Source organism: Ruditapes philippinarum, unplaced genomic scaffold (assembly GCF_026571515.1).
Source record: "Ruditapes philippinarum isolate M1 unplaced genomic scaffold, ASM2657151v2 ctg74_1_1_1_1, whole genome shotgun sequence".
NCBI lineage: Eukaryota > Metazoa > Mollusca > Bivalvia > Venerida > Veneridae > Ruditapes > Ruditapes philippinarum.
Genome location: NW_026865153.1, coordinates 110900 through 138244, shown reverse-complemented (window position 1 = coordinate 138244; position 27345 = coordinate 110900). Strand labels below are relative to the sequence as shown.

At 32.9% G+C, this 27345-nt stretch overlaps 2 protein-coding genes across 4 annotated transcripts in view; one reads left to right on the top strand and one right to left on the bottom strand.

The window, feature by feature from the left end:
• Positions 1–9272, bottom strand: part of LOC132728024 (bromodomain and WD repeat-containing protein 3-like) — a 42001-nt gene extending 32729 nt beyond the window's left edge. For all 3 annotated transcript variants that reach the window (XM_060713632.1, XM_060713635.1, XM_060713634.1), the window contains exons 1-10: positions 9115–9272; positions 8971–9029; positions 8865–8894; positions 8629–8688; positions 6832–6982; positions 6459–6554; positions 5811–5971; positions 4914–5135; positions 1205–1305; positions 462–633 (exon numbers count right to left, since the gene is read on the bottom strand). In XM_060713632.1, the coding sequence (XP_060569615.1) occupies positions 462–633; positions 1205–1305; positions 4914–5135; positions 5811–5971; positions 6459–6554; positions 6832–6982; positions 8629–8688; positions 8865–8894; positions 8971–9029; positions 9115–9163 (1101 nt within the window). In that variant the 5' untranslated portion in view covers positions 9164–9272. The remainder of the gene's footprint in view (positions 1–461; positions 634–1204; positions 1306–4913; positions 5136–5810; positions 5972–6458; positions 6555–6831; positions 6983–8628; positions 8689–8864; positions 8895–8970; positions 9030–9114) is intronic.
• Positions 9273–9398: 126 nt separating this feature from the next.
• Positions 9399–25841, top strand: LOC132728025 (dehydrodolichyl diphosphate synthase complex subunit DHDDS-like). Its single transcript, XM_060713636.1, has 8 exons — positions 9399–9538; positions 11882–12134; positions 12735–12877; positions 13370–13486; positions 19581–19682; positions 20380–20494; positions 21892–21999; positions 22881–25841. The coding sequence occupies exons 2-8, from the start codon at positions 11949–11951 to the stop codon at positions 23154–23156; spliced, it is 1047 nt and encodes a 348-aa protein (XP_060569619.1). The 5' UTR covers positions 9399–9538; positions 11882–11948; the 3' UTR covers positions 23157–25841.
• Positions 25842–27345: the final 1504 nt, after the last annotated feature.

Sequence of the window (27345 nt, the reverse complement as noted above, 5' to 3'; positions counted from 1 at the left end):
ACTTTTACAAATGTCATTTTAGCGTGATTCAAGTACATAAGATAATTTTGATATTTTTGTCATAAATTTGCCTGAGTACCTCTTTAACTTGTACTTAACAAACTATCCCATCAACTTTGAATTTTCAAAATACTCACTTTATTACATGTACTTGCATATTTATTGAACTATGAGGGAAAGAATAAAAGTCTTTTTTAAGCTTCAGCTACCTTGACAAATCTGTCAATGCAAAGTACCTTTTTAAAAAATATTTATGATATTAGTGTGTACTTGAAAATATTGTTATATGCTCCCCTAGAATTAATAGAGCATGATTTTTTGTTGCTGGTTTGATTTCACATCAACACAGTAGAGATCATTTAGGGGCTTTCCGGCTTACTGGTGGAGGAAGACCTCAGGTGCCACTTCGTGCATTATTTCAGGCACAAGCTTATGGAGCATGATAAAGTTACTGAACTTACCGTATGTTTTTCAAGTTCTCCTATCTTCTCCGGGTACCCTGTGTGAAAATGGTACATGCGTATAACATTGTCAGTACTTCCTGCGGCAAAGAACATTCCACCTGGACTAAATGAAGAGCATAAAACCTGTGCACCTGCTCGAGATTTCTCTATATATTTCACTGGTCTAGCACTGAAATAAGGAAATATAAAACATGAAATATAAAAGCTCTTTAATTAATTAAATGTCAGTTGTAACAATGACTTTACATTAACTCTGCTAAATTTCTTAAATGGACCAGTCTAGCTTTCATTTATGGAACTGTCCATTATCAATTTGGGGATATCAAGAAGAAAATTTAAAGTTAGTTGGCTATCAGTATAAAGTTTGATCAGACGGCACAAATACACAGACTGCCCTGGCTCTATACTAGTGACAAAAGCTTATCTCTTTTGATTCCAGAAGCATAAGTGTTAAAGAAATTTTCAAAATTCTTAACACAAAGAAGTAGTCTTGACAAACTGTTCTCACAAATATATGTTTAAAAATAAAATGACATAAAGAGTTTGAAAACTTATCAAATATGTTCATATTTTATCTATACCTTAATATGTTCATATTTTATTTACACCCACTAATGTAAATATTTTATCAAGCTAACATGTTTATATTTCATATATACCTTATACTTTCATATTTCATTTATACTTAAAAATATTATGCAAACTTGAAAGAAATAACATGTATCTCCTGAAGTACTTACTTAAAAGAATTATCAGTGACATTCCATTCCCAGAAGCAGACGCAAGCATCTCCACCAGTGGACGCGAGATAACGTCTATTTCCTTTCACCATTGGTGAAAACTAAAAATAAATATTTGTCAAATAATTGAAAAATATCCAATTTTCTCAAAAGACAATATAGATGTACAAACCATACATAATTCATGAAATGTGATTTCACAAAAGAGTTATATCTTTAATTCTAACATGACTCGTGATTTTGTCACCTTACGAAGAAAATAATCAGTGCAAAACTGCCAATAAACACTGGCTTTTCTTTTTTACTTGTACTTCCTCTCATAAAATGGATACACAAACGGGCAACAATAATAAGTTAATGTACTGACATGCTGTTAAGCATAAATTGAGTTGTCCAGCTTTATTATTTTTAAGGAGCTCCACTAAGGTAAACAAGAGCACCGCTAGGCGGAGCATTATATGCCCAAAAGTGTTTTGTTTTTTTTAGTAAGGATGAAGCATTTGTAAGACATGGGAATTAAATAAAGTATTACCTCCTTCAAATAGCAATCCTCCTATGAAGTTTGAATATTGTGGGCCAAATGGAACTAAAGTTATGCTCCGGAAACTGTTTTCAGTTTTAAGGTAATAGTGACCTTGAACTTTGACCATGTGACCCCAAAATCAATAGGGGTGTTCTACCCAATATAGACAATCATCCTATGAAGTTGAACAATGAGGGCCAAATGGAACTTACGTTAGGGTATGGAAACTGTTTTCAGTTTAAAGTAATAATGACCTTGAAATCAATAGGGGTCTTCTACCCAATATGGACAATCATCCTATGAAGTTTGAACACTGTGGGCCAAATGGAACTTAAGTTATGTTCTGGAAACTGTTTTTAGTTTTAAGGTAATAGTGACCTTGACCTTTGACCTTGTGACCCCAAAAACAAAATGGGTCTTCTACCCAATATGGACAATTATCCTATGAAGTTTGAATATTGTTGGCCAAATGGAACTTAAGTTATGCTCCGGAAACTGTTTTCAGTTTTAAGGTGATAGTGACCTTGACCTTGTGACGCCAAAATCAATAGGGCTCTTCTACCCAATATGGACAATCATACTATGAAGTTTGAACACTGTGGGCCAAATGGAACTTAAGTAATGTTCCGGAAACTGTTTTCAGTTTTAAGATAATAGTGACCTTGACCTTTGACCTTGTGACCCCAAAATCAATAGGGGTCTTCTACCCAATATGGACAATCATCCTATTAAGTTTGAATATTGCGGGCCAAATGGAACTTAAGTTATGCTCCGGAAACCAAATTGCTAGCTATAAAGTTTGATCAGACGGCACAAATACACAGACTGCCCTGGCTCTATACTAGTGACAAAAGCTTATCTCTTTTGATTCCAGAAGCATAAGTGTTAAAGAAATTTTCAAAATTCTTAACACAAAGAAGTAGTCTTGACAAACTGTTCTCACAAATATATGTTTAAAAGTAAAATGACATAAAGAGTTTGAAAACTTATCAAATATGTTCATATTTTATTTATACCTTAATATGCTCATATTTTATTTACACCAACAAATGTAAATATTTTATCAAGCTAACATGTTTATATTTCATATATACCTTATACTTTCATATTTCATTTATACTTAAAAATATTATGCAAACTTGAAAGAAAAAACATGTATCTCCTGAAGTACTTACTTAAAAGAATTATCAGTGACATTCCATTCCCAGAAGCAGACGCAAGCATCTCCTCCAGTGGACGCGAGATAACGTCTGTTTCTTTCACCATTGTGAAAACTAAAATAAATATTTGTCAAATAATTGAAAAATATCCAATTTTTCAAAAGACAATATAGATGTACAAACCATACATAATTCATGAAATGTGATTTCACAAAAGAGTTATATCTTTAATTCTAACATGACTCGTGATTTTGTCACCTTACGAAGAAAATAATCAGTGCAAAACTGCCATATAAACACTGGCTTTTCTTTTTTACTTGTACTTCCTCTCATAAAATGGATACACAAACGGGCAACAATAATAAGTTAATGTACTGACATGCTGTTAAGCATAAATTGAGTTGTCCAGCTTTATTATTTTTAAGGAGCTCCACTAAGGTAAACAAGAGCACCGCTAGGCGGAGCATTATATGCCCAAAGTGTTTTGTTTTTTTAGTAAGGATGAAGCATTTGTAAGACATGGGAATTAAATAAAGTATTACCTCCTTCAAATAGCAATCCTCCTATGAAGTTTGAATATTGTGGGCCAAATGGAACTTAAGTTTTGCTCCGGAAACTGTTTTCAGTTTTAAGGTAATAGTGACCTTGAACTTTGACCTTGTGACCCCAAAATCAATAGGGGTCTTCTACCCAATATAGACAATCATCCTATGAAGTTGAACAATGAGGGCCAAATGGAACTTAAGTTAGGGTATGGAAACTGTTTTCAGTTTAAAGTAATAATGACCTTGACCTTTGACCTTGTGACCCCAAAATCAATAGGGGTCTTCTACCCAATATGGACAATCATCCTATGAAGTTTGAACAATGTGGGCCAAATGGAACTTAAGTTATGTTCTGGAAACTGTTTTCAGTTTTAAGGTAATAGTGACCTTTGACCTTGTGACCCCCCAAAAAAAAAATGGGTCTTCTACCCAATATGGACAATTATCCTATGAAGTATGAATATTGTTGGCCAAATGGAACTTAAGTTATGCTCCGGAAAATGTTTTCAGTTTTAAGGTGATAGTGACCTTGACCTTGTGACGCCAAAATCAATAGGGCTCTTCTACCCAATATGGACAATCATACTATGAAGTTTGAACACTGTGGGCCAAATGGAACTTAAGTAATGTTCCGGAAACTGTTTTCAGTTTTAAGATAATAGTGACCTTGACCTTTGACCTTGTGACCCCAAAATCAATAGGGGTCTTCTACCCAATATGGACAATCATCCTATTAAGTTTGAATATTGCGGGCCAAATGGAACTTAAGTTATGCTCCGGAAACCAAATTGCTATTAACAGACTGAATGAAAAAATCTCATTATAAAATTAAAGATCGATTTGTGTGCCATTCTTAAAGCCCTTTGAGTAAAAAGCATTGCATTTTCATTTTTGAGCTATTTTTCATAATAAAAATGATGATTCTGGAAAAAAGGGGAGAGGGAATGATCTAAAAATTTGCAGAAAAATTATTGGTCTAGATATACATCAAATGGTACACAAATAATGGAAACATATTTCCAATTCCGTGATGTTAAAACATGTCAGTGGAGTGCCTTAATAAAAATTTCAAAATATGTACTGACTGAATAGTTAACAGTGCATACCATGAAGCCAGTTCAGACAGCACGGGTAAGAAGAGTTGCCCCTAGCAGGCTAAGAGTTGACAGAGACAAAAAATAATAACTCATTTTATAAATAAAGTGAATATAAAAAATTCAAATTCAAATTCAAAAACACTGCATAACAAATGTTACAAAAGGAATTCCATCAATAATTTGCCCATGGACTATGTAACATGCCTTCATATATCACAACTGTAACCAGGTAAAATCAATACATGTATGTAGGTATGTAGAGCTGATATTAAGTTATCAAGTACATGTAAAACTCATGCTGTTATATACCAATTGTTTCTATGGAAGGCCATTAGTGACATAATTTAAAAATCAATATTGTTATGAAAATCAACCAGATTTTACCTGAAGTGATGTAATCATCCCAGTATGTCCTAATAACACGGCAGCAGGTGCACAAGACTTTAGACACCATACACGGACAGTTTTATCACAACTACCTGATGCCAGGAGGGTATTCTCGTAATTAATGGCCATATCAGTAATCTCCCCTGCATGACCCCTCATGGTCGCCTTCAAACGACTGTCAAATACCCACCAGATTTTCACAAGGGCGTCATCAGCTGCCTGTATTTGAAATAATTAGATATCCACAGTAGGTTTTTGAAGTGACATTATGCCTAGCCAAGTGTAAATGTTGAGAGAACAGGTAAACGTCAAAATAAGATAACATTTTGTCATATTTGTTTCCAATTTCATATTCTATTTTTAATCAATATTCAATAGCCCACATGGCACACAGAATATTCTTCACAATGTATTGGTAACACTCAGGTGATAAAAAGAGTGGGGCAGTCTGTTTATATTTTTGGCAGTTTTTATATTCTACCCTAAACATTTCTAATCATCAATTATTGGTCAATCAGCATTAAAATAATAAATCTTTTCAAATATATAGCTTATTCACCTCAGCTTCACATTGAAAAAATGAGCATAATGTCACTTTAAGTATAAACCAATTCTGTTGAAGTAATGTTACTCAAGTTCTTTTCTATGCAAATGATGACCTTGCACCAGAGTAATAAAACCATTGACTTTTTTCCATCTCGCAGGATATATAGAGCTCAACACTAAATACATTGTGGTCAAATATGCAAATTAGACAACTGGTATATTACCATTCTATGCAAACTACACTTAAATACAACACACACAACATCTGTATAAAATATACATGTACAAAAAACTGATCTGCATGTATTAACAAAACAGACATACTGGTATAACCAGAAGAAAACTTACAGTGAAGATGTATTGTCCAGTACGATCAAACAAAGCACAATATACAGCAGAAAGATGACCAAGCTTCCGACTATGTTGTTGTATTCGTGTATACATGCACGTTGGAATCACATGACCTAAATGTGTTCTGCCTGTCAGCTCTCGGCCACGATGAATAGTTTCTGAAAAAAATTAAGATATGTTATTTTAATTGTCTCCAGGAACCAGTATTAGAAAACAAAAAAACGTCAAAATTAAAGTAAATTATTCCTGGAGTAAAGAGATTCAACATCGAATAATAAACTTGCATAAAGAATGCACTGGCCAGTTATATTTAAGAATATTACTTTCTCAACAGTCTATTTAATGAGACAGCAATGCATACGTAACTCTGCGAAACATTCATATTTTTTACAACATAATGTACATGATTGTGTTTATTTAAGTTTAGATTCTGATTATCACAAGTTTATGCCAAGTTTGTCAGTATTAAATATTGTGAATTTCAAACTTAAGAGCAACTGGCAATTATTCTGTTCAATACAAATACCCTTCATGATCTATTTCACTCAATATGTCAATAATAATGCCTTCCTATTCATTAATGAGTATGAATATCAGTATTATATTTTTTTTTAACATTAAGATTTGTTTTGAAAATTCACTTACGCCATTTAGGTGGGACTAAGTTTACTGGGGGATATACAGAACAGCCATGCTGCAATGCCGAATGAGCTTGTGGTTGCCATGACAATTTCTTCATATCTGTAATACAAATTAAATATAATTAGAAATATGCAGCACTAAGGTGATGCAAATATTAATTGTTTGAAGATTTATATAAATACATAATTTATAATATCTATGACATTAAACAACTTTGTTGATTCGGAATCACTGTTAGCAGATTCATAATAACATCTTCATTTATAGTCTTTAACAAATTGTGATGCAAATCTTAACAAATTCTAAAAATAAGATTTAACATGCAGAACTTTGTAAATATCACTTGGCATATTTTACATTTTAGACAAATACGTACCTAGCTGTGTGCGCAATAATGACTGGCTGCCGGCACCCAACAGAGACTTTACTCCCATAATGTTGGGCCGGACTTTCTCGTCCATTAGGGGTCCTAAACGCTGACATATTTTCAGTAAATGATCACATCCAATATGTTTATTAAGCTCCAGCTGAAATAAGAAAAACATGAACACACTACTATGTAGGTAAGTATCCAAAGGTTTCTTTTCTTGGCATTACAGCACATAATTCATTCATTTAGACTGGACATTTTTGCAGTAGTTGATAAAAAATTGCTAAAAATTGAGGGTAATATAAGATGAACAAAAATTTGCTAAAAATTGAGGAAAATGTAAGATTACAATTTTGAGTTGACTGAATCTCATATTCTAACCTTCTATACAAAGTAGAGCACCCTAGATATGTTTCTTTCTCTCAACATAATCATTGACCTGTAGCTTTTATATCATTCTACTTTAAAAGTGTATAAAGCTATATTTAACTGCTACAAAATTATTGTTTGAATTTTAACAACAAAGGCGATCTGTGCTCATGTGTCGTGTCATCTGATGACAGCCAATTATGCAGTTGTATTTAGAGGTTGCCGCCAGTTACTTTGAAGCATGTTGCAGCTACTGTTTTGGAGGAGACACAAAAATCATTCACAGGTCAAAACACTTTTTTCATCTAAGGGCCATTACTCAGCAAAAAATTATTCAACTGGAAAACCAATTGATTATGCACAAGTTCTTGACGTTTCAATCAATACTGTAAACATTTACTCAAATTTCATTAGTAGAATAAGAGAGGTAGCCTATACAAAACTTTAAAAAAATAAAAAAAAATTTGATGTTTATTCTGGAACATTTTATTCTGTTTATATATTGTATTCGCATTCTATCTTACAAATTTGAAAATTGACCATAAGATTAAGTAACCAAAATTATTTTTCTGTTGTTAAATCTGACAAACTTATTTCTTAAGATTTAGCTTTAAACCCTTTAAAAGCCATTATTTCTAAATATGGACAAAGTAAGTGCTATATACTTTTTTCCCATTTCAACAGGGGAATTTTTCTAAAAAAATAAAGCAAAAAAATTAAAAAAAACTATAAAATAAACTATACAATCAAACATTTTGAAATGTAAAAAAATGAGGTTTAAATTATGATGTTTCCATTTGAAATACCCTGTATTACCTTTTTAATATATAATGCTAATGAACTCTGAATAATTTATTATTAGAAAAAGTAGTACCAACAACACTGCACAGTTTAATGTGTTTTCAATATTACGAGTTAATTATACTTGGAGAAAGAAAAATTGTTTGAATTTGAAATAAAATGGATATTTTACCCCATTTTAACCTAAAAGTTAAACAACATAATTGTGTTACATACGGAAATTACACAAAAAACAACCACAATGCTGATGCATTTTGAAACAGACTTTAATTTCCTGATGACATGATCGCTTACTTTAGAAACAAACTATACTGGAGTTAAAATCTTATTTGTATCAACCAATCAAAATCCTTCAATTTTTCAAAGCCTGATAACCATTGGTCCAGAGTAAATCTCTGTCCCATGACGTCAAAAGGTCAATCTAATTTACTTTCTCTGCATTTGTAAGGCTGTTTTCCAATAAAATTAATAATTACAGAACTGAAATAAAAAATAAAATTTTACATCATTTGGTAGATAATTAATATCTTTATGCAACGAGCATTTTAAATTGACCCACTAATCAATAAAAGATACATTATTTAAAAAATAAAATTTTGCCATTTTTGCCACCATTGCTCTTGGGAATCTTACCAAACTTTCAAAACTTCTTTCATGTTCTCTTCCTTCCCAGTCAATTCTTTTGGGTAGCAGCTGTGTGAAAATGAAAGAAAAAAGATTAATACAAAATTGTGCCAAATTTCAAATAATGTCATTTCAGAGGTACTTCACAAAATTTTTTCAAAATAAATGCGCATTTCCCGTATTTTCTAACGTAAACACCCGCAATTGCCGGTTATTTTACTATGAATTTTATGTAGAGTACTTACCCCATGTTCGTCCAATTCCCTGCGTAAAACCTGAAAATAGAAACAAAATGTGAAATACATACTACTAATGAAGCATTCAGCAATCGAAATAAGGAAAACTACTTACTGTAGCGGCACTCTTACATGGTCCAGTCGACAAAAACCTCTCAATCAGAAAGTACAATTCTGAAAATAGAAAGGAAGGTTCAGTCATCACCTGTTCAGGATGGGTTAATAAACGAATTACAGTAATAAATGGCATATAACTTACCTTGTTCGATTGTAGAATCTCTTTGCTTTCGACTACCACTAGCAAACATTTTCCTTAATAGTTTCTACGGCTAAAACCGGTCAGGTAATTTTGGAATTGTCCTGATAACGAGTGGTAGCCATTTTCGTTACAAATCAACAAGATCACAAAACAAAAAGCGTAGTAATTTCACGACACACTTTTAGAAAATAAAAACAACAGCAGTCTTTAACATAGACAGTGACAGACAATCAAAACATTCATTTATCGCAAGAGATATTTACACATATGTCATTGCTTATTTAAACCATGAAACCATTGAGTTTTAAGAACTACTTTTTGTATTCAAAGACTTGACCTACATTTGAATCTTATGACGTCACAACGGGAAAACCCTCGTGGATGGTGTCTCCCCATGTAGTACACGTAGACTATCATATCAGCGGTATATATTTTTGCTAAATTTACCTTTATTTTCTCACATAATTTCCATTGTTCCAGCAATATCTTATCTATTAACAATAAATGTATTTTGGAAACATATTATTAGATCTAATAATCTAACATGTTTAGTAAATTTGCACAAAATGTTGTAATATTCGGATATTTAGTCATTGGATAAAAGTCAAAGATTGATCAGGTTTTAACAGATTTGTCCAGAACAAGTGATAATAAATTACACGTTTATATGTTTTTGTAGTATTATATCAAGCTATATGCATAGGATATTTGCCGGGATATTTATTAACCAGTAAATATGCTTGTCACTTAGAAGATGTCTGCAAACAAAGTTATCAGATAAATTAACATGATATGTACGATTCAGAGTAAACTCGTCCCCTGGTCAACTCGTCCTCTGGTCAACTCGTCACCTTTTTGGTCAACTCGTCCCTTGGACAACTCGTCCCCTGGTCAACTCGTCCCCAACTCGTCCCCCCCCCCCCCTCAATAAATTATCATAGACTGTTAAAATAATACATTATAAAATTACTGAATTTGACATATTTTGACGCTTTTTGTATGCGAATATTTGGAGGTTTTTTTTTGTTGTCAATTAAATATATCATGACACGTGCCTTTGGTTATTAAAGTAAACACATAGTAATTTGATAACAGGATTAAAGACACATTTGCCTCTGTGGTTGGATACGTATATACATATTAAAAGAACGCGTGTCTTTAATTAGAAATTATACAAATCGCGTGAAAATCGTGCCAAAGGTTGTTATAAAATTTTATTTTCCAAATGTCGACTTTGTTTTTGATGGTGTATGGTCAAATATGTGAAAATGTTGAATTAAATACAATTAATACATTCAATATGTTGACTTGTATTATACAAGAAATTCTGGAACTCGGTTTTATACAGCTCCTCTTTGAGATCAATTTAAAGATTTATTTATGGAAATTTAATATTAATCTTTACTTATTATTAGATGGCAATTGAATATTTAGTAATTACTTTATGTTTTCAATTAGTTGATATCCACGGCAAATATCATTGTACGGATTTTTTATTTAAAAAAAATAATGAAAAAAAAAATACTAACTCTTTCAAAAGGCATGTATGTTTATACAACTCCTATGATAATGGACCATAATATTACAATGAAATTCAATTTTAAAAAAATCAGAAACAATTGACAATTTCACAACAAACAATTATCATGTTTTTAATTGACACGATCCTTCTATAATGAGATCAATACGCACCAACATAAAGTTTTTAGCACTTCCAATTTCTGTTAATCTGTCGTCAGTCTTTAATCCATTCAGGTAGGAGGTAAAAATCAAAGAGTTGGACCTAATTTTAGTTTTAATTATCATTAAAACTCCGATTAATTAAACATTAATTGAATGTTTGCAAACTTACCTGTCTTTGTAATTTTACATCAAAGCTATGCACGTGGGTTAGATAAAGATCATTAAAATTTAACGTAAAAAAGACGTTATTTTATTAATATTTCGATATCAATCAAATTCATTATAAATTTTACATAAAAAGTACTATTTAAAGACATTGATTTACAACATAATAGTGACGAATAGATCGAACGTAGGGGACGAGTTGACCATATTAGGGACGAGTTGACTCTTTGAGGACGAGTTGACCAAAAGTAGGGGACGAGTTGACCAAAAAGGTGACGAGTTGACCAGAGGACGAGTTGACTAGGGGACGAGTTGACCTGATTGCATATGTACATGTAGATATGGTTTTCTTTAATATTCATTTTTTATTAATTTCAATTTGATAATAGATATTTTATGTGGCAGCATGGCCTAGTGGTTAACATATTGATGATTTGACTAGTAATCTAAGGACCACTAACCCTGTCAGGGGCAAGCCATATTGTTCCCATGAGCAAGAACTGTTGTATGTTTTGTTTTGACAAGCATAATTAATATTATTATTGAAAATATTGCATCTCAAATGAGCTGTCCAGGTAAAATATGCAACTGTATTATTTAACCAGGAAGAGACACATCTTAATAGTCCTAGATTTAATACATGTGATGTTGCATGTAGTATGGGGGCGGAGCTTATCAGCAGCTAAAGACTGTAAAGACTGATTAGAATCAAAATTATCAATATAGAACACTCATTGCTCAATACTGTTTGGTTCGCAGAATTGAATTTATCTAGTAATGAGTATGTCTATAAAGTTCTAGCTTTCTACACAATTAAACTGAAATAAATCAAGTACATGTATAATCTAAATCCCCTAAATTATAGTCATGTAGTAAATGTTGTAACACATTGATCTCTATTCTCTGTCACTATTTTTAGGAAAACAAGTCAAAATCCTATCAAAAGTATTTTATCTGTGGAGACCAAAAAATTTGGGAAACTCGGTATGTCGTGGTTTCCTGAGCGAAGGACGCAGGACTCATGGGTTCACAAGATTTGCACAAGTGTTTTAAAGGCCGGACCTATACCACAACACATTGCAATCATAATGGATGGAAACAGAAGATTTGCCAAGAAAAACAGCATGGCTAAAGCTGAAGGACATTTAAAAGGATTTGATAAACTTGCAGAAGTATGTTGCAATATGTTTTATAATTGTGCAAACGATTAACACCAGTTTGTGGTTACTGCAAGATTTTATTTCAACCTTTATTCTCCTAATAAACCATTGGTCATCTTAAAATATTGTATTGGCAATTTTCAAAGAGTGATCTAGGAGTTCAGCTTTCCCAATGTGTGCTGACTACCATTTATAAGTAAAAGATCATTGAGATTTTACAGAGTGAGAAAAAATGTGTAAACAGCCTGAAAGCTCAGTCAGTAAAGTCATTGAATGATATTCCAAAGGGGTTTGTTTTAAGTCCATTAAGCAGATTTTTCTGACTGTTACAGACTATTTATGGAATACTTGTAGATCTAAACATTTTTGACTTTTTTTCCTCAATGTCAAGTTGCACTAAATATAAAAAAATCTTAGAAGAGATTAAATATATAGGGTATCAGAGGTTAGAACTTTACGGTACGAGATCAGTAATTTCAAAAACTGTATCAAAATAATTAATTGCCTTAAAATAATGTGAATATCTTGTGCATGAGGATAAAATATTCAATGTTGCAATAAGAAATTTCATTCATTTGATTTAATCATTATTTGTCATAATTTTATTTTTAGACGCTAGAATGGTGTTTGAGTCTTGGTATACTGGAGGTAACAGTTTATGCATTCAGTATAGAAAACTTTAAAAGATCCAAAGATGAAGTAGATTGCCTCATGGAATTGGCAAGACAAAAATTTGCAAGACTTTTAGAAGAAAAGTAAGTAGCCTTTTTCTTTGCAATAATTGATTGATACTATTCGATTTTTATTGAGTTTGCTCCATTAAATTAGTTAAATTGATTAAACAGACTCCACTGAGGTAATGACTGGAAATATTTTTTCAAGATTTATGTACTATTTGATGTAGGTCTGGATTCTGGACCAATAACCATTCTGCAAAATTTCAGGTCATTAACTAAGTCAGTTTTTCCAGAATGTTTATTTAAATTGTTAAAACATACACAAGCATTTAAATGCATTTAAATGCTTTAAACTTGAATCAGGCCAAGAATCTCACAGAAATACCATTTTCAATTTAATTCTGAGTACATATAGATATAGATATATTAAGATTTTCATTCTTTTCTTCATAGTTATCCAATGTTTTTAAGCTTTTTGCAAAACAAGTTTTGAGAGTATCCGTATCAATTGTTGTTAACAATACATATTCTTATTTAAAATTTACATTTACACCCATTTATTGTTTATAGAGAACTGATTCAGAAACATGAAGTATGTGTCAGAGTTTTGGGAAATGTTTCCTTACTTCCTGAAGATGTGCAGCGGACTGTGGCTGAGGTCATAAACCTATCTAAAAATAACACAAGGTAAGATTTCCAGAATATTGGTCGTTACACATTAACCCTTAGACTTAGAGGATTTTTGGTTGCTTACAAAACACCATTGCCAAAAGCATAGCAAAGCCATTCAACTGTTGCCAAATACATAGAGACAGTCTATTGTTGCCAAAACCATAAAGCCAGTCTACTGTTGCCAAAAGCATAGAGCCAATCTATTGTTGCCAAAAACATAAAGCCAGTCTATTGTTGCCAAAAACATAAAGCCTGTCTACTGTTCCTAAAAATATAGATCCAGTTTATTGTTCCCAAAATTATAGATCCAGTTTATTGTTCCCAAAAGTATAGATCCAGTTTATTGTTCCCAAAAGTATAGATCCAGTTTATTGTTCCCAAAATATAGAGCCAGTTTATTGTTCCCAAAATAAAGAGCCAGTCTATTGTTCCCAAAATATAGAGCCAGTCTATTGTTCCCAAAATATAGAGCCAGTCTACTGTTGAGAATAGCATAGAGCAAGTTTATTTTGAAAACACTTGCCCCTTGACCCATCTTTATACTGCTTGTTGCTCATCATTAAGTTTTTTTTTTAGTTTTCTTTATTTCAAATCTGATAAACTACTAATTTACAATGAATGTTTCTAAAACAAAGGCTTGAAAAATTCATTCCATTTGTTCAAGGGTTAGAATGTAAATTTCAGTTTCAATTTATTATGCTCCCCGAAAAATTTCGGGGGAGCATATAGTCGGCGCCTTGTCCCTCTGTCCATCCGTCTGTCTGTCCGCACTCACAGGAGAGTAATTATGTGGCTAGAGGGACAATAGGTAACTGTTCTTTCTCTTTGATGTCACTCATTCCGTAATGCTTTTATGTGGCTATTTTCTTTTGTGTGGCTAAAAAGAACAATAGAGAGAACAATAGAGTAGCCACATAATTACTGTCCTGTGAGAACGTCCGTCCGGGCAAACGAGAGGACACTTGTTGGGTACCTTGAACACATGAGAGGAAACTTGTTGGGTAATTCTATTCATTCCGTCAGTACTGTTGGGTACCTTTGTTCTCTTATTGGGTACTTTTAAACAAAAGAAGTACCCAATAAATGACCATTCGTAGGAACGTCCGTTCGTCTGACCGTCCGTTTTTTTGTCCGGAGCATAAATTTGAAAACCCTTGGAGATAATTTGTTTAAACTTCATACAGTGGTAGAGGGCATTGAGGGGGAGTGCAGTGTTAAAGAACCTTAACTCTATTTTGCCCGATTTTTGAATTATCTCCCCTTTTAGAAAAATCTTGTCCGGGACATAACTGTAAAACTATAAGAGATATCAACATGAAACTTTGTAGGTGAATAGATCTCAATGGGCAGATGTGCAGTGCATAAGAACAATAACTCTTTTTGTCCTAATTTTGGAGTTATTGCCCTTTGTTAATTTTAACACTTTGATCTTTGTCCGGAACATAACTCTATAAGCTATAAGAGATATCAAGGTGAAACATTGTAGGTAGATAGATCTCCTTGAGTAGAAGTGCAGTGCAAAAGAACCATAACTCTGTTCAGCCTCATTTTTTAATTATCTCCCCTTTTGGAAAAATCTTGTCCAGGACATAGCTGTAAAACTATAATAGATATCATCATGAAACTTTGTAGGTAGATATATCTCAATGGGAAGATGTGCAGTGCACAAGAATCATAACTCTGCCTTGCCTAAATCTGGAGTTATTGCCCTTTGTTTATTTTTACTTTTTGAAGTTGTCCGGGACTCGGAAACCATAAGAGATATCAACATGAAACTTTGTAGGTTGATAGATCACATTGATTAGAAGTGCAGTGCAAAGAACAGTTACTTTGCCTTGCCTAATTTTGGAATTATTGCACTTTGAACTTTTTCCAGGGACATAACTCTGAAACTACAAGAGGTGTACTTTCCTGTATCCAAAACCTATTCGGGGAGCATCACCCGGCTCAAACCGGGCTCTTGTTTACAATAACAGTCAGTTTTTTATAATTTACAAAAACATGAGCAAATCAAATAGGCAAACATATAATAGAAATAGGGCACTGTGATGCTAAGGTGTTGGCATAAAATCAAAATAATAATAATATTAATTAATAATAATAATATTTATAATAATAATAATAATAAAAATAATGATGATGATAATGATAATAATAATGATGATGATGATGATAATGATGATGATGATAGTGATGATGATGATGATGATGATGATAATATTAATAATGATGATAATGATAATAATAAAAATAATAATAATAAAACATAGAGGATAACAATATAGATTTATGTTTGTAAGCTGATAAATAACATCCAGGGACATGTTATGATCTTTTGTGTTTTCGCATACAAATTCAAATATTTTGTATATCATTAATTACTATAACACTTAACAGTTAATTGAAGCCAGGTGATTCAATTTATGTCAGGTTCTATTAAAGTGGTTGTATTAAGAATAGAAAAAAATAGGTCTTGCTATTTATTTTTTAATCCTTATCCTGCTTATCCTGCTGAATTTGTATAATGGACTTGTCCAGCTTTGAATTAGGGATGGTCCATTTTAAATTTTAGGGATTTTAAATTTTTAATATCAAAATAAACAGACAAGCCACACAAACACGAACATTCAGTAATTAAATTTTATTGCAAACGTTTCGGCTATATGCCTTCATCAGTGCAAAACATTTTTTTTTTTTAATATCAAAATACAAATTTACCTGTTCTAGGGACTGTTACAGAGCAGTCAACCGTATATAGCCTGGTCAAACAGTATACATGTGGCATTGACAACCTATTATGGCAAAATTTAATTTAATTAGATTGTGTAGGAAGCTAATAGGTAATATAGACACACTCTTGTGTGCCTTGATTAACAAAGAAACACAGAGTATAAATATCTTATGATAACCCTTGAAAACTGATCAAATATTTTCCTCTTATATGAAGTGCCCTTAAAAGAATCTTTAATATGTGGAAAAAAAACATTGTTAATTTTGTTAAGATCTTAAATTATTTTCTATTGTTTTAAGAGATGCACTTAACTGTTTTAAGGTTTTCACTTAACTTTTTTTTCTGGTTTGTCTGTTTAGGTTTGTCATAGGTCTTGTATTTTAGCCATATTCAAAAGAACTTAACTGCTTTATTTGAATAGACAAGAAATTGAATACTGTAGTTTTGATGAAGAAAGAAGAAATATTTTTTCCTGTAGAAGAAGAAATTAATTTTGTTATGAACAAAGATATGCAAATCAGAAACCATGCCTTACAAGTCATGTTTTAGGAAACAATTTGAATAAAAAAATTTTTTACGAAATACATTTTCAAAAGAGGCAGAGTTACTTTATGCATACATGTAAGTCCTATCAATACTAAGTTTTGATTGGACTATATTGGCCTGGAATATAACATAAAACTTTTTTTTTTAATTTTACAGTGTCATAGATCTTGATAAAATTCTTAAAGAATTTGTTGCAGAAACCTACATTTTAATGAAAAAATATATAAAAAAATTAACCCAATAGAATACAACTGTATAAAAAGTGAAGAGCCTTGTCTGGAAACCTGTACTCTTTTATCTTGCATCTAATACCACCTAATGTAGGGCTACATCCTTGAAAAATACTTTCACCACCACAGTACTGAGCCAAGCCAGCCTGCTCATTTGTGAAGTCTGACCAGGCACTATACTGATTGCTGATCATGGACTGCACTGTTCACTATTCGGTCAAGCACTTATTTTAAAAATTTTCCCCTAAAATATGATGAATGGTTTTTGCCCAGAATGAAAAATGAACAAGTCCATTTAATATTAATTGAGCATGGTGCAGGCAAGACAGGCCCATTATTCAAATTAAGCACAGCCACTTTAAAAAATACAACAGATAGAATACAAAATGAAAGCTAATGGCTTCTAACACAATTGAACTAGAAAATTATTTGTTTAAACTAAAACGAAAGTCAAGTTACACTGTAGAGGCAGGACTAGTATTGGCAAGACAGGCCCATTATACAAATTCAACAAAGCAGCGCTAAAAATACAACAGATAAAAATATAAAATGAAAGTCAAGTTACACTCTAGAGGCCGGACTAGTATTGAAACTGAATCAAATGTTTTTGAAGTTACAGACTCATATCTCCAGAGCAGCGGACTTCCATTAGTGTGATGTTTACCTCTTGTTTATATACCTTACTCTATGTTGCATATCTTACCTGCAAAGTTATGAATTTGCATAATCTTATTTCTTAGAGAATTGTATGTATAATAATCGTGTTTGTTAATTCTTACACATAATCAGTTTTTATTTTGGTACAGTTTTTTATTGCATAATCCATTTTTCTTCCCGGTAAAGTTCTTAGTTTGTGATTAAACAATTTAAATTCTTTGAGAAAATGATTTTATATTTTAGTATATGCATTTGATGTTAAAAGAATATGCTGTAAACATGTAATTCTTTGTAGTTTGTAATTTTGACGTCAATTGTAAAAATGTTTTTTCTGTATTAATGTTTAAATACTCATGACAAAGCCTTGTTACATGGTGCATTTAACAAAGTTGTGGAAGATCTTTCATGTGATTTTTGTATTGAATAACTGGACCCGAAACAAAAATAATTTACATTGGCAACGGTGCTATTCTTCATTCATTCTAAGGTGAGGTAAAGAAGAAAGTGTTGTTACTATTTTTAGAATTACCTGGAATTGTATATACCGGTAATAAATTATGTACATGTTCACAGTTATATGCTTGAGAGCCCCAATAAATATCAGCTGTAATTTTCTCTCATTGTTCTGCTATACAAAAAAGAATCCAGTTCATCAGAAAAATTTAGATTATACCTTAATAATACTTTTGAATATTCAATTAAATGAACTCCACTGAGGTCCTATACCCTAAAAACATAAAATTTGAAAGTATAACATAGATCAGCTGGGCCACTTAAAACAGAATGATATGCAAAAGATACTAAAGAAATATATTCAAATTAAATTGAAAATCGTATATTAGAGCTATTTTTAGCCTGATTTTGCAACGCTTTTCAATTTTTGGTCATTTTGCATAGTAAGAATAAAAAATATTTTTGAAAAACGGATTGAGTGAACGATCTGAAATTTTGCACACAAGTTAGTAGTCTAGCCCTGCATCAAATGGAACATTTATCTCAAAAAATTATTTCAAGTGCTGTTATGTTAAAAAAAAACAACTCAGTAGTGGAGTCCCTTTAACTTAATATGATATTAATAATGTTAATTGGATGCAAATTTTAGCTTGTTTTAATAAATTTCAAACTTTAACATGCTGGAACTTTTGCCACCAGTATACTATACTATAGTATAGGTCAGACTGTAGTGAAATGCATACTAACCACATACTGTACTGTTTGCTGACCTTGATATTCCTAAAATTGATAATTGACAGTCTAAAATAAAGAAGGTGGGTAATTCCGCAGGTTTACAAATATGACTACAGGTAGTTACTTCCCTTGATATTCTGTTCACATTATCAGGACCATAATGTACAATAATACATTGAGGATTAGATATGTTAAACTTGTGACTCAAAAAGATACATATGCTACATGTATAAATAAAGGCAGAACATGTATTACCTTTTTGCACCAAGCCTTGTTTCTATTATTTGTTATTTACAGTTTGTTTCCAGTTTTAAAGCAGCATGCCTCCAGATTCATGCTAATTTTCATGAAAAATTTGAAAATATATTTATAAGTATTATGTTGTGAAGTGAGCTAAGAAAGTTATTTTCACATTGCAGACGGAACTTACAATCTACGTAAATTACCAGAGAGGTAAAAAAAAATGCACTTTTTTTTCTCGAAATATTTTGGTTCATCTGGAGGCATGCTGCTTTAACCATTTATTTGATTGGTGTATGTCAGTGGGCAGCTGGGCATAAACAGTTTCTGTTGTGTGTATTTCCTCCAACATTTTTAAATGGATAAAACTTTAAGAGAACTATTCACGAAATGTATGCTATAGTGTACATGACATTTTGATTTGTGATTTGATCATGTTTTTTGGCAGAATATTGACCTGGTTTTATGACATTGTCCTGTTAGTTGTTATGAGACGTGTGTTTATATATATTTGCAGGGCAACATTGAACGTGTGTTTTTCATACACATCAAGAGACGAGATCTGTACGGCTGTAAAGGAGATGGCGGAGGGAGTTGAGAGTGGTGAAATACTGGAGAGGTGAAAAATCTGTTTATTTTTTCACTTTTTAATTATAGTCTTTTTGCTCATTTTTGTCAGAACTTGTAAGCTTTAACTCAAAAAAGCATTATTATTAAAAGTGTTATAAGTCTGACACCCATTTCTGTGCAGTAAATCTCAAAATATTTTGTCAAAAAGTGTAAAAAAATATTGTATCATGTAAAAAAGTGTATCATTCCATTTTTGACCAATTTCTTGGAAACTGCTAGTTTAAAACTCTATAACAATTGGTCAAGATAGCAGACTTTAAAAGTATAGACTGAAGTGTACCATTTAGATGGCACTATCCAGTTCAAAAGGTAGAGTGTTGCACTGTGAATCAAGTGATCCAGGTTCGATTCCGGGACAGTGCAGGTCACTTTCATTGTGATTGATCATGAAATCCTTTCTACAGTCATTCACACTGTACCTCTGCTCTGGCATGTTAAGAAGTTATCAGCTCCTTGCAAAAGTTAAGGCAACTAGTACTGTTAAAAGGCTTGACAGCCATCCCAGGAGTGATGCGGTGGCTGAACTGTGCTCTGGTTAATTCAATGTAACTTACTGCTGTGATCCCGAGTAAAAACTACCAATACCATTAAGATTTACAATTTAATCATCAATGTTTTGTCTAATTTAACAATAAATGTTAACTAATTAAGTTGTTATTAAATATTGTACATGTATATGTTTACAGTGACATAAGTGAGGAGATGTTGGAGAGATGTTTGTATACAAACCGTTCTCGACATCCTGATTTGCTGATTCGTACTTCCGGAGAAGTGCGCCTTAGTGACTTCCTGTTATGGCAGGTAAAAGAACTGCTGGTTTATCAATCAGCATTACATGTTTACAGTGTAGTACATTTGTACAGCCATTTATTTGTACTTCTTTAATAATATATACATGTATACATAGTTGATGAGAAAATGGCATTTCAGGTTGTGAATTCTTAGGCTTTATTATATCTTGTACTTAAAGATTTGTACAATAATTTTATTGTTAATGTAAAAAATATAAGTGTGTAAGTTTGATTAGTTTTACAAATTTCTCTGTAAGTAACCATCTGCTAATCCCACAAAAATTAGCTATGAAAGACCAATGACCATAAGAGTCAGTGTCCAAGATGAATGGTCGCAGAGAAATTTTCCCTTGATCAAATCAGTAATTCATAGATTGCAAATCTGATGCTCTTCCTAAAGTTGCGGTCTCTCTTACTCCCGGCAGAGCCCAGGACCACCCCAGTAAGATACCGGGATGATCCGGGGTGAAATTATTGTTGCGGTCACACTAAACCCGGCAGCACTACGATAATTTCCAACTAACCAACTGACCATCCAGGCAGAGCCCAGGTGAAGCAACGGTTCATGCCGGTGCTTCCCCAGTTGTAACCGGATGACACCGGAAGAGCCCCGGTTGACCCCGACAGAGCCCAGGTCGATCCAGACAGAGCCCTGGCAGAGCCCAGGATGATACAGGCAGAGCCTCAGTAGAACTCCGGTGGATTGAAAACACGCGAAAATGATAACATTGATACATAATTTTTATTTAATATAATATCTATTGTTCCAGAATAGTAATTCATGATGATTTTCTGAAAAATCCTTATGCAAGACTTGATAGAAGGGAAATGGGAAGGGTTTTAATACAAACAAGTGCTATCATTGCAAATTGTCGTGGTTCTTTTGGAATGAACCAGGGCTCTACCGAGATCAACCATAGCTCCATTGTCATCCTCCGGGGCTCTGCGGGCATCCTCAAGGGCTCTGCCGGCATTCACCGGGGCTCTACCGTAGCTCTACAGGCTATATCATACCCCGGATCATCCCCGGTTTGTGCTGGCAGAGCTACGGTGCTTCCCTGGTGTAACCCTAGTCGTTTCCAGCAGAGCTAAGGATGAAGCCGGCAAAGCTTTACTTCACGGATCACCCCGGAGATAATGAATATTTTTTTCCATCCGGGGTTGAATGCCGAATGTTCCTGGATCATCCTGGATGTTGCTGGCAGAGTTATGGTTCGCGGTCATACCTCGGTCGTCTACCGGGGCTCTGCCGGGATGTCAGTGAGACTGTAGCTTAAGTAAATGGACGTAAATCTATGTGTAAAGACAACAATGTAAGGTCTTGGTCATATTCTTATATATATGTATGTTAAACATTTAAAATATCATTTAATGAATAACTTTCAATGGCTTTCTGTTATATTTTAGAGTACATTCAGCGTGCTGTCATTCCTAGAGGTGCTATGGCCAGATTTTAGTATCTGGCACCTGTATGCAGCGGTTCTCCATTATCAGAGGAACTATACAGCTGTAAATGTATGTATGATTTCTTCTTCTTCTTGGTACCATTTGTGTTTGTGTTTACAAATTGATTGTAAAAATGCGTCTGCAGATGATAAGATGAATTGCCCGAAAGTATTATTTTGACATATAGAAATAAAATTAAAAATTACTTAAATTCTGTGATGGTTTAGTAAAAAGAGAGCAGAATTAAGAAAAGTTTATTTTATTTCTTGAGTTCAGTAAAAGGGAGCCAAATTCTTTCAAAATTGCCAAAATTTTGGATCCATAAATCAAAGGGTTTTGTGTGAAATCATTGTTACTCCCTCTACATATGGGTTAAAATCTTTTCTCCCCGAGACCTCAAGATGAATTTTATTTACAGTACAACCTGTGCAAAAATGCCCTCTGTAGAGCAATAACTTCCTTAAAACAACAGTGCTAAGTGTCTTCCCGAAGTAACAATTCATAATTGATTTGAAACAAATGATAGCATTAAACTTGAAATTCATGAAGAAATAAAATATTAAACTACAGTGAAACTTCTTCAGACCAACACCTCTCAGCTGCAACAAAAATCATTGTGTCCCATAGGGTGTTGCTGTACAGAGGTTGCACTGTATTTGAATGTTTTATTTCTTCATGAACTGGAAGTTTTATGTTATTACTTATTTTATCATTACACGGTACTTGAAGATTTGATAACAAGATTTCCTAAATTTGTTTTCGTGAGAAAATTTTTTGGGGGACTTATCTAGGCTAAGATTGCGCATGCACAGTTCAAAGTTAAGCCCCACACTCAAGTCTTACTCAAAAGATTGAAATCAATCTTCAACTTAACCAAGGTAAGTCCGGTTTAATTTGTAAGATTTTTACTTTAAAAGTTTATTGATGTATTATTTTGCTTTGATTTACAGAATGCTATAGAAGAGAACGACCAAGAAAAGAAAAGATTACAGGCGGAATCAGACAGACAGTGTGTACTTCAGGAGGAAAAGTGTAAAAAATGTGACACTGAATCGTGTAACCATGGCAACTGTCCTCATTCAAATGACCTTAAACAATTGACCTTTCAAGAAAAGGTCGAACAATATTCACAAGCAAGACAGAAAAGAGTGGATAATTTTTGTAATAATCTACAAAACAGAAGAGACATGTTTTTCCAAGACTTGAATGTGAAACAGAAAAGTTGAGATACAGTTAGAAGATCTATATTTGTTGTTTATAATCAGATATTTTATATTTAAATCTACCAGTACCTTGCAGGAACAAGGTTGAATACTTGTAGATAGAAAATTTATATACAACCCATGACTTGTTTGGTTATGCTACTAAAAGGTGTTAAGTTGTACGAGGACATTATTAGTTCGTCAACCCAATGCATTCTGTTTTCTGAGTTTTTATTCTTGCCAAAATCTAAAGAACTTTAGTGCTAGAACTGGTTCTTTAACTCTCTGTATTAAAGATTTGATGATTGTTACATGAGTTATGGCCCTTTTTTAGCTCACCTGTCACAAAGTGACAGGGTGAGCTTTTGTGATCGCTTTTCGTCCGGCGTCCGGCCGTCGTCCGTCCGTCCGTCGTCCGTCCGTAAACTTTTACTTTAAATGACATCTCCTCATAAACCACTGAGCCAATTTCATCCAAACTTCACAGGAATGTTCCTTTGGTGGTCACCTTTAAAAATTGTTCAAAGAATTTAATTCCATGCAGAACTCTGGTTGCCATGGCAACCAAAAGAAAAAACTTTAAATATCTTCTTTTAAAAAACCCAAAGAGCTAGAGCTTAGATATTTGGCATGAAACATCTTCTAGTGAGTGTCTACCAAGTTTGTTCTAATAAAAGCCCTGGGGTCAAAATTGGCCCCGCCCCAGGGGGTCATTGATTTTCCCTATATGCATATAGTAAAAACTTAAAAAATCTTCTTTTAAAGAACCCATAGAGCTAGAGCTAAGATATTTAGCATGAAACATCTTCTAATGGGTGTCTACCAAGTTTGTTCAAATAAAAGCCCTGGGGTCAAAATTGGCCCCGCTCTAGGGGGTCATTGATTTTCCCTAAATGCATATAGTAAAAACTTAAAAAATCTTCTTTTAAAGAACCCAAAGAGCTAGAGCTAAGATATTTAGCATGAAACATGTTCTAATGGGTGTCTACAAAGTTTGTTCAAATAAAAGCCCTGGGGTCAAAATTGGCCCCGCCCCGGGGGTCATTGATTTTTCTTATTTGTGTATAGCAAAATTTTAAAAAATCTTCTTTGAAAAAACCCATATAGCTAGAGTTTAGATATTAAGCATGAAACATCTTCTAGTGAGTGTCTACAAAGTTTGTTCAAATAAAAGCCCTGGGGTCAAAATTGGCCCCGCCCCAGGGAGTCATTGATTTTCCCTAAATGCATATAGTAAAAACTTAAAAAATCTTCTTTTAAAGAACCCAAAGAGCTAGAGCAAAGATATTTAGCATGAAACATGTTCTAATGGATGTCTACAAAGTTTGTTCAAATAAAAGCTCTGGGGTCAAAATTGGCCCCGCCCCGGGGGTCATTGCTTTTCCTTATATGTGAAAGCAAAATCTTTAAAAATCTTCTTTGAAAAAACCCATATAGCTAGAGTTTAGATATAAAGCATGAAACATCTTCTAGTGAGTGTCTACCAAGTTTGTTCAAATAAAAGCCCTGGGGTCAAAATTGGCCCCGCCCCAGGGGGTCATTGATTTTCCCTATATGCATATAGTAAAAACTTAAAAAAAGCTTCTTTTAAAGAACCCAAAGAGCTAGAGCTAAGATATTTAGCATGAAACATGTTCTAATGGGTGTCTACAAAGTTTGTTCAAATAAAAGCCCTGGGGTCAAAATTGGCCCCCGCCCCGCGGGTCATTAATTTTCCTTCTATGTGTATGGCAAAAACTTAAAAATCTGCTTTGAAAAAACCCAAATAGCTAGAGTTTAGATATTAAGAATGAAACGTCTTCTAGTATGTGTCTACAAAGTTTGTTCAAATAAAAGCCCTTGGGTTAAAACTGGGCCCGCCCTAGAGGTGTCATTGTTTTTAACTATATGTGTATAATAAAAACTTAAAAAATCTTCTTTGAAAAAAACCCAATGAGCTAGAGGTTAGATTTTAAGCAGGAAACATCTTTTTGTTGGTGTCTGCCAAGTTTGTCCAAATAAAAGCCCTTGGGTTTAAATTGGCCCTGCCAAAGGGGGGGGGGGGGAGGTCATTGTTTTTCATTATATGTGTGTAGTAAAAACTTAACATCATAAAACATCTTCTAATGGGTGTCTTCCAAGTTTGCTGGGGTTTAAACTGGCCCCGCTTCCGGGGGCCTATATACAGGTGAGCGACCTCAGGGCCATCATGGCCCTCTTGTTTAACTTGTTCTCATATTATGGCTTAGATAGTTCCTGATTTATACAATATTTACCTCCCTTACCAAAAAAGTGGCAGCCATTATGCAATATTCTGTATATTTGATAAAATATGAAGAAAAAAATTATATAAACGTAATGTTGTAGCACCAGCATCAAAAAGATTTTTTTTTTCATTTAAATGAAAATACTAGAATTATAAGATTTTTGTCTTATCTAAAGCTAACGATATGTTGTCAGTGACCCTCAAAATGGCAGTCAGGGGAGGTAAACATTGCAATGTAAAAAGCATCTATTTATTATATGTGTTAAATTGATGTTTCTGTGAATTACCTCCCTTGTATATTTAAATTGTATTCTTGATTTACTAACGGTATTTTAGAAATAGTTACTCTCCCATAACTACTCTGTGTCAGTTCTCGGTGCAAAGTTTGTGTTGTGAAAAGATGTTTTAAACTTGTAGAGTTTATTTGTATTGTTTATGAAATAAACAAATATTACAGAATTAAATGGAAATGTTTTTTTTTTTTAAAAATTCATCCATATCCTGAGAAACATGAGCCTAAGCCCACCCTGTAATGAAAACCTGCATTTTATCCCAGTATATGAGCAAACTTTTATATTTAACTTGCTAAATATATCAATTTTAAAGTGCAATGTTGATCTTTCTGTTGCGAATGGTAGTGAAATCCGTAAAGCTATAAATGTGCCCCAGAATTGGAGAAACCCAAATTTGCTGAGTTGGGGATAATGTCTATACCTGTGTTATAGCATCATATCTCCAGATTGGCATTCTAATTATTACTGAAATTAATAACAGTGTTTTAAATAGTAATACTTTTGATAATTTTAAAAGATCATGTTAGTTAGCCTTGGGGCACTTCAAATGAAAATATTTAGTAAAATTATTGTTGTTGATTGCATAAAGTCAATTTTAGTTTGCCTTAGGTTCTTCCAATAAGAAATAATGAAAAATTAATAAAACTTGTTGATTGTAAAACATAATTTTAGTTTAAGGCATTTTGCCATACCCTGCTCCAATGGAAGTGATCTACCTTTTGCATAAGACTCGAGGGTTGACCGCAAAACTACAATTACTTATATGATATAAAAAAGGACTTACAACAGTTTTGCGATCAACCCTCAAAGTATAGAGCTTGCCCATGTTTCACATTTGTGCACTTTCACCATGCTCTGTAATGATGATAGCTCAATTTTTGTATTTTGTTCATGAAATTCCTTAGAATTTAAATGGACTGTTCCAAATTAAAAGCAGGGTAAATCCAAAACACAAATTCAGCAGGGAAAGGATTGCCTGGAGGTTACAATTTTAAAAGATCAATATGGTTTATGCTGTCTACATTTTTTTTTCTTTTTGTAACTGTACAGCATGTTTTAAAGCTGTATGACTCCGAATAATATCTAAAGTATTTCAAGAAAATTAAACTTAAGAACAATGTTCTATGATTTTAAGAAAAGGATTCAAGCAATAATTTGCTTGTTACATTGCATGTGTGATTAATGCCTGATTTTGTAGTATTTGCAGTATTTGTTACCATATTTCTATAGAATTACTAACACAGTAATGGCTTTTTTTTGCATATTTTGACCTCTTTTTGGTAATTTACATGAATTGCAAGTGTTGTTTGCAATGTTTAAATTAATATTTTTTTTACATTTCATATACATTTACATTTAAATACATTATAAAATTTTTGATGAAAATTAGCTTGAATCTGAAGGCATTGTGATTGAGTTCTAACTGAAAATTTTAAAATTAATTTTAATACTTTTAATTTTTATGCGGTTTTTCGTTATTGAACTGCTTATTTTGTTATATGAACCTATATGGTGTCCAAGACATTATATTTCTTGTTACCAGAAATACTTAATCTAGGTTTTTTAAATTTTTTTCATGTGGGTTTGTGGGTTTAAAATCATTTGATGAACATCTATTAAATATCATATACCTCGGCAGGGTGGACCTATGTACTGTAGAGCAATACTTTAAAGG

Excerpts from the sequence above, each read along its gene's own strand:
- LOC132728025 (XM_060713636.1), top strand. The coding sequence starts at position 11,949 with ATGTCGTGGTTTCCTGAGCGAAGGACGCAGGACTCATGGGTTCACAAG. Across the intron at positions 12,878-13,369 it reads GCAAGACTTTTAGAAGAAAA|AGAACTGATTCAGAAACATG; the intron begins GTAAGTAGCCTT and ends TATTGTTTATAG. Across the intron at positions 13,487-19,580 it reads CTATCTAAAAATAACACAAG|GGCAACATTGAACGTGTGTT; the intron begins GTAAGATTTCCA and ends ATATATTTGCAG.